At 42.6% G+C, this 6,845-nt stretch overlaps 1 protein-coding gene across 3 annotated transcripts in view; it reads left to right on the top strand.

The window, feature by feature from the left end:
- Positions 1–6,142, top strand: part of LOC141271684 (uncharacterized) — a 241,179-nt gene extending 235,037 nt beyond the window's left edge. For all 3 annotated transcript variants that reach the window (XM_073681728.1, XM_073681730.1, XM_073681729.1), the window contains exon 5: positions 4,199–6,142. In XM_073681728.1, coding sequence (XP_073537829.1) covers positions 4,199–5,538 — 1,340 coding nt within the window. In that variant the 3' untranslated portion in view covers positions 5,539–6,142. The remainder of the gene's footprint in view (positions 1–4,198) is intronic.
- Positions 6,143–6,845: the final 703 nt, after the last annotated feature.

Raw genomic sequence — 6,845 nt, forward strand, 5'->3', positions numbered from 1 at the left:
GGTCACCTTCACCCGGCACAAGTGTGCCAAAGGACCCTACGCCCTCCATGTGCATCGCCTGACGGAGGAGGAGCTGCGGTGTGAGGAGGAGCAAGAGGACCCGGACGGGTCTGAAACTGAAACCAACCAACAAGAAAGAGCAGGAGGACGCTGTCGTTGAAGTACGGTAGAGAGAGACTGTATAAAGTTGCCCGTCGGGGTACCAAGAACTGTTGCTGCTTTAAATAAGTCCCCGTTGGGACAAGAGTGAACTGTTAAACCATGTGTCCCTATTCCCATTACCTGGCCGAGGACTGAGAGCGGCCATACCTCCCCTTGTATATAGTTGCGCTTCCTAAGGCGCCCCCTACCGGTTTTATAGGAAACCATTTTCTTTAAGAGACTGTCGCGCTTTTCCCGGTCACAAGTTGCACCGTGGCCGGAGGAGCAAGAGTGTTTACAAGAATGTTATTTATGAAAAGTTTTATATGAAGCGTTTATTGCTGCTGATGATATATATGATGTTTTATATGTTTATATGTTTATGAAAAATAATTGTATGTTTTGGATGTTTTTGTATCTTACAGCCCGAGGACGTGCTGTGATTTACCAGGGGGGAATGTAGCACCCTGAGGATTCGGCTGCTACAGGGGTATTACACCTCAAGCCAGAGGTGTGGTATTCCACTCCCGGGTAAGGATGGAGTGTGGAACTGAGCTCAGTAGGCTGCATGCACTACACACATCCCATTTCCGGGGGACAGACCAATGGTACTCCCACTGACAGTGTCTGTCCTTGGCTGGAGTGGGAGGGGGGTGGAACATCCCAGTAGTGTAGGGGCAGATAGGGGGAGCAGTCTGGGTAAAGCTAGGAGCTCATTGGGTGCTGGTCACCTGAGCTCACACATAGAGGGAGTATATAAGGTGGGAACCATCTTAGATCAGGGTCTTTGTGCAGAGTCAGAGGAAGAGAGCAGAGGAGAAGAGCAGCTCCAAGGCCAAGAGAGAGAGAGAGGAGAAAGAAGGACCCAGAGGGGGAGAAGAGAGAACTCCAAGAACCCAAGATTAGATCAGCGGGTGAAGAGTTGGCACAAGGGTACCGGATCCCAAGCTGGTGGAGGGCACTAATCCTCAGCCAGAGACCGGAGGTCGTGGGCAGGATCTGCCACGACCACCCACTAAATCCACCCGGAAGGCAGACCAAGAATAGGGTCAGGGAACCCAGAGACAAGGGTTTACCAACAAGAGGCCCGAGGGAGCCGGACTTAGGTGGATCCCTGGTGGGGAAGGCCAGAGAGAAGGAACGTCAGAAAGGGAGCTCAGGATCACGCTCCAGAATTACTTGGGAGTTGGCCGAGTCCAGGACCTGGTGGACGCAGCACGGCTCGGGCGGTCACTCAAGGCCGGAGTGACCAGAACAACAGCAGTAAGTAAAGACCCTGAACTGCACAGCCCGACTCTGAGTCTCATTACCATCCTCCCTGCACCTCCACAACCACCATCCTCTACACCTGACCCCCTGAGGCTATACCCCTCCCGTTGGGGGTTATACTATCTGAGCTGCACACACATCACCAGCCTCAGCGGACCCTGCTGCAGCGGCGGCCGTATTGACCGCAATTCAACGGGTGGCGTAGTCGACATAAAAGAACATCTAGTAACATCTATAAGGACTGCCACACACTGAGCTTGACACCCTGGGCACGGACCGGGTCACCGCCACTCGGAGACTACAACCCCCATCTGATCCGGCTCCGAGTAATCCCCAAACAGCACTGGCCCAGGGGGCGCGTCATTTTCATCCTAAGGAATTCAGATTATTGCACAATCTCTCCTGAAATGGGGGCGATAATACTTTCTCTGAACTCCAGTTTAGTGTTGGAGGTCTCCCCCCAAACATATTTTGTTGTTGGGGATCTAACATAGAAAAAAAATGTTTTTTTACAGGTGAGACTCTAACTCCCTGGTAGTCTTTGAAAAAAGATCTCCATTGCTTTTTCCAAATGTCCGAGATCTAAATTTAAGACACCTCATCTCTGCAGTATTATAAAAAGTTCTCTTTGAATGTCTAATATTTCTTCTTGAAACTCATCTGATAGAAAATATTGGCCCTTACGATAGTTTAGATTGCTAAGAGCCACCGAGCCCCATACTCTAATTACCCCAGAGAGGTTTCACCACTAGTTACTCATTTATTACTGATGGAGACTGTTGAGTTTGATCATTTCAGTAGATGTTATTGTCTATAGTCATAGTTTTTGACTATAGTAGTTAGTGCCCAAAATACTCTGATTTAACCCCTTCCTGCAGCCAGTTTTGTGTTGTTAATCAGGCCCATTTTTCTAATCTAACATGTCATTTTATGTGGTGATAACTTTGAGATTCTTCACAAAGGATAATAGGAAACAAATGGACCTTACAAATTATTTTCCTTGAATCCTACAATCCCCTACATACGATTGTACACTACTGTCTGGCACATGGCAGGTTAAGAAGGGAAGGAGCGACATTTAGCTATTTGAATGCAGATCTTGCTGGGATAGTGTGCAGACACAATGTATTGGGGGAGCTGTTCATGGTCAATTGGCAGCTCAAAAGATGGCTACCACGACGAACAGGCTTGTCACTATCTACTCCATTTTCCAGATCCCTGGGATTGCCTTGCTCATCACTTATTTAACCCCTCGACATGGATCTGGACTTACACAGAGACCCCTAGGCTTGGGCCACGGTGTTACCTGCTGTTCTGTGGTGTGAGATGGGAAGAACAATAGTCAGGTAGTTGGGTCAGAACCAGGAGGGCAGAGAAAATACAAAATCAGAAGACACAAAAGAAGACCGTAAACGGGCCGAGGTCACAACAGGAAACAAATACTCAATCCGGGAGCTGAGCACAGAGGACTGACCCAGAGGAGAACAAGGCTGGATCTGGCCGCTTCCGGCAATATGCTTCCAGCTTTAGTAGGGTGCGGTGCTTTCCAAGTGGCTGAAGTAGGGAACGGATTACTCCAGCTGGACAGCACACACACCCATACTGCCAGACTGGATGGTACTACTGGTCACAGGCACCCGAATTCTAATGGCTGGACAGAGCCTGCGCCACCCAGAGCTTCTGGTTCCGACGTCTCCTCCATCACCAGCGCCTCCTGCAGGATGAATAAGGCGGCTCCTGGTGACAGAAGCAGATGTCGCAGGAGCAGATCCCAGAGGAGATGGGACACACCATTTACAGAAGCCCTAATATGACAAAATGTCAGAAAACCAGAGCAGTAGAAATCCCCATAAAGTGACTTCATTTTGGAAATTATAACCCTCAGTGAATTAATCTATAGGAGTTTTGATTATTTTGACCCCACAGGCACTTTCTGAAAATTAGCACGCAGTGGATGTTGGAGAGTAAAAATTGCACATTGGCCATTTTTTTACCCAACACATAGTGTCCAGATTGTGCTCCAGGAAACCCACACCGTAAATTAATTGGGTTCTTCTCACTATAGTAATGCCAAATACATGTATGCTAAATGTGGTTTGGGCGCAGAAGCGAGGGGGAGATTCGACTTCGAAAGAGCGGATATTGCTGGATTGGTTTATGGAAGCCATGTTGCTTGTAAAGAGCCTTTGAGCCACTAATAATGTGGAAACCTCTGTTTTTCCACTGACAGATGATGGACCTGAGTGGGGACTTGTTTTTTGTGGGATGAGTAGAAGTTTTTATTGGTATCATTTTTGCTTACATAACATTGTTTGATGGCTGCTTCTTCCGTATATTTGAGGCAGAATGAACAAACAGTTGAACACCACGATCCACTGGTTCATCCTATGAGGTTTTCTATTAGACTGTGAACGGTCATTCTGTCAATAACTTCCCATTTCTACAGACATTTTAAGTACAATTAACACAAGAATCCCATAGAAAAATAAATAAAGATTGCATACCACTTCTAAATCAATCTAAATTAAGAGATATATGCTCAAGTTTAAAAATCAATTTTATGAGACACAAATCTAAAAAATAGAGGAATATTTAAAATATTCCTCTATTTTTTAGATTTGTGTCTAATAAAATAGATTTTTAAACTTGAGCATATATCTCTTCATTTTCCTGGATTAGCATGTAGCCCAGGGATGTGTTTGTTTAGACATTTTAAGAAGAAATGTTCAAAAATATAAATTTCAAGGATATTTTATTCAAAATTAATAATGTTTTTTTTTCTTGGCAGATGACTGTACCAGGAGATCAGAGGGACAAGGGGTTTTTAAATCTGACGATCTTGAGATCCCACAGGATACAATTGAAGTGAATGCCATTACTCCAGATATACCATCATCCCTTCACAGCAAAGATCTATCATCTAATTCTATGAAACAGGTCCTGTCTTCTGATTCATTACCGACTACTAAGGAAAATCAAAATAAAATAAGCATTAAAAAACGAACTGCTCCTATAGCAAAGAAATCATTTTCACGTTCAGAAAATGGAAATAGTTTTACCCTCGAAAAGTCTATTGTTAAACATCAAAAAATACACAGAGCGGACAATAGATTTTTTTATTCCAAATGTGGAAAATGTTTTAACCAGAAATCATTTTTTGTTAATCACCAGACTACTCACACAGGTGAGAATTCATTTTCATGTTCAGAATGTGGGAAATGTTGTAACCGGAAATCAGATCTTGTTCGTCACCAAAGAACTCACACAGGGGAGAAGCCTTTTTCATGTTCAGAATGTGGGAAATGTTTTAACCAGAAAGCGCATCTTGATAACCACCAGAAAACCCACACAGGGGAGAAGCCCTATTCATGTTCAGAATGTGGGAAATGTTTTAACCAGAAGGAACATCTTAATAAACACCAAAGAACTCACACAGGAGAGAAGCCTTTTTCATGTTCAGAATGTGGGAAATGTTTTAATCGTAAAATGATTCTTGATTGCCACAAGAGAACTCACACAGGGGAGAAGCCTTTTTCTTGTTCAGAATGTGGGAAATGTTTTAACCAAAAATCAGTTTTGATTAGGCATCAGAGAACTCACACAGGGGAGAAGCCTTTTTCATGTCCAGAATGTGGGAAATGTTTTAACCTGAAATCAGCTTTGGTTAAACACCAGAGAAGTCACACAGGGGAGAAGCCTTTTTCATGTCCAGAATGTGGGAAATGTTTTAACGTTAAATCAGTTTTGATTAGGCATCAGAGAACTCACACAGGGGAGAAGCCTTTTTCATGTTCCGAATGTGGGAAATGTTTTGATCGTAAAACGATTCTTGATTGCCACAAGAGAACCCACACAGGGGAGAAGCCTTTTTCATGTTCAGAATGTGGGAAATGTTTTAACTATAAATCAAATTTGGTTAAGCACAACAGAATTCACACAGGGGAGAAGCCTTTTTCCTGTTCAGAATGTGGGAAATGTTTTAGCCAGAAATCAGATTTGGTTATCCACCAGAGAAGCCACACAGGGGAGAAGCCTTTTGCCTGTTCCGAATGTGGAAAAAGTTTTAGCCTGAAATGGAATCTTGTTAGTCACCAAAGAACTCACACAGGGGAGAAGCCTTTTTTGTAATCTTTTTTCTTTTTAATCCAATACATTTTTGAGATTTTTTCATTAGTTTTTTTTTTGGACAAAACAAGAAACCAGTACATACAATAATGAAATAAAATAACATACCATAGGGATGACATACATGCATCTCTCCTATATATCCTTTCAGCTTGCCCATTACCGTCTGATAACTTGCAATTACTATATCTTACAATTAACATTCCACATTCTTGAAATCTCTTATATAACCATAATATTGTAATAAACATTATAATCCTATACACATATAGGTGTGCTATATTACCCATACCACATGTTAAGGAATTCCAATACACATTACAATGAAATATTAGACCTCGCCAATACCCCCCTTCCCCTATAAGTCAAATTGTCTCTCCAACAATAACCCCCTTGATGGCATTCCAGGTTTATCCAACCATAAGCCCTATATTTTCTCAAATTTATTCATTCAGTTTTGTTTTTTACATACCCCTTTTTCTAATCTGATAATATTATTTATCCTACTTTTAAGTTCACTAATTTCTGGAGGTGAGGGGTTAATCCATTTGGATGCAATATGTTTCCTTGCTTGAAATAAAATACAGTTATATGAAAAAGTTTGGGCACCCCTATTAATCTTAAACTTAATGTTTTATAAAAATTGGTGTTTTTGCAACAGCTATTTCAGTTTGATATATGTAATAACTGTTGGACACAGTAATGTTTCTGCCTTGAAATGAGGTTTATTGTACTAACAGAAAATGTGCAATCTGCATTCAAACAAAATTTGACAGGTGCATAAGTATGGGCACCTCACCAGAAAAGTGACATTAATATTTAGTAGATCCTGCTTTTGCAAAAATAACAGCCTCTAGTCGCTTCCTGTATCCTGGATGAAGGTATTTTTGACCATTCCTCTTTACAAAACAATTCCAGTTCAGTTAAGTTTGATGGTCGCTGAGCTTGGACAGCCCTCTTCAAATGATTCCACAGATGTTCAATGATATTCTGGTCTGGGGACTGGGATGGCCATTCCAGAACATTGTAATTGTTCCTCTGCATGAATGCCTGAGTAGATTTGAAGCGGTGTTTTGGATCATTGTCTTGCTGAAAGATCCATCCCCTGCATAACTTCAACTTTGTCACTGATTCTTGAACATTATTGTCAAGAATCTGCTGATACTGAGTGGAATCCATGCGTCCCTCAACTTTAACAAGATTCCCGGTGCCGGCATTGGCCACACAGCCCCAAAGCATGATGGAACCTCCACCAAATTTTACTGTGGGTAGCAAGTGTTTTTCTTGGAATGCTGTGTTTTTTTGCCGCC

Source organism: Phyllobates terribilis, unplaced genomic scaffold (assembly GCF_046119375.1).
Source record: "Phyllobates terribilis strain yellow unplaced genomic scaffold, ASM4611937v1 Scaffold_5__5_contigs__length_657084704, whole genome shotgun sequence".
Taxonomy (NCBI): domain Eukaryota; kingdom Metazoa; phylum Chordata; class Amphibia; order Anura; family Dendrobatidae; genus Phyllobates; species Phyllobates terribilis.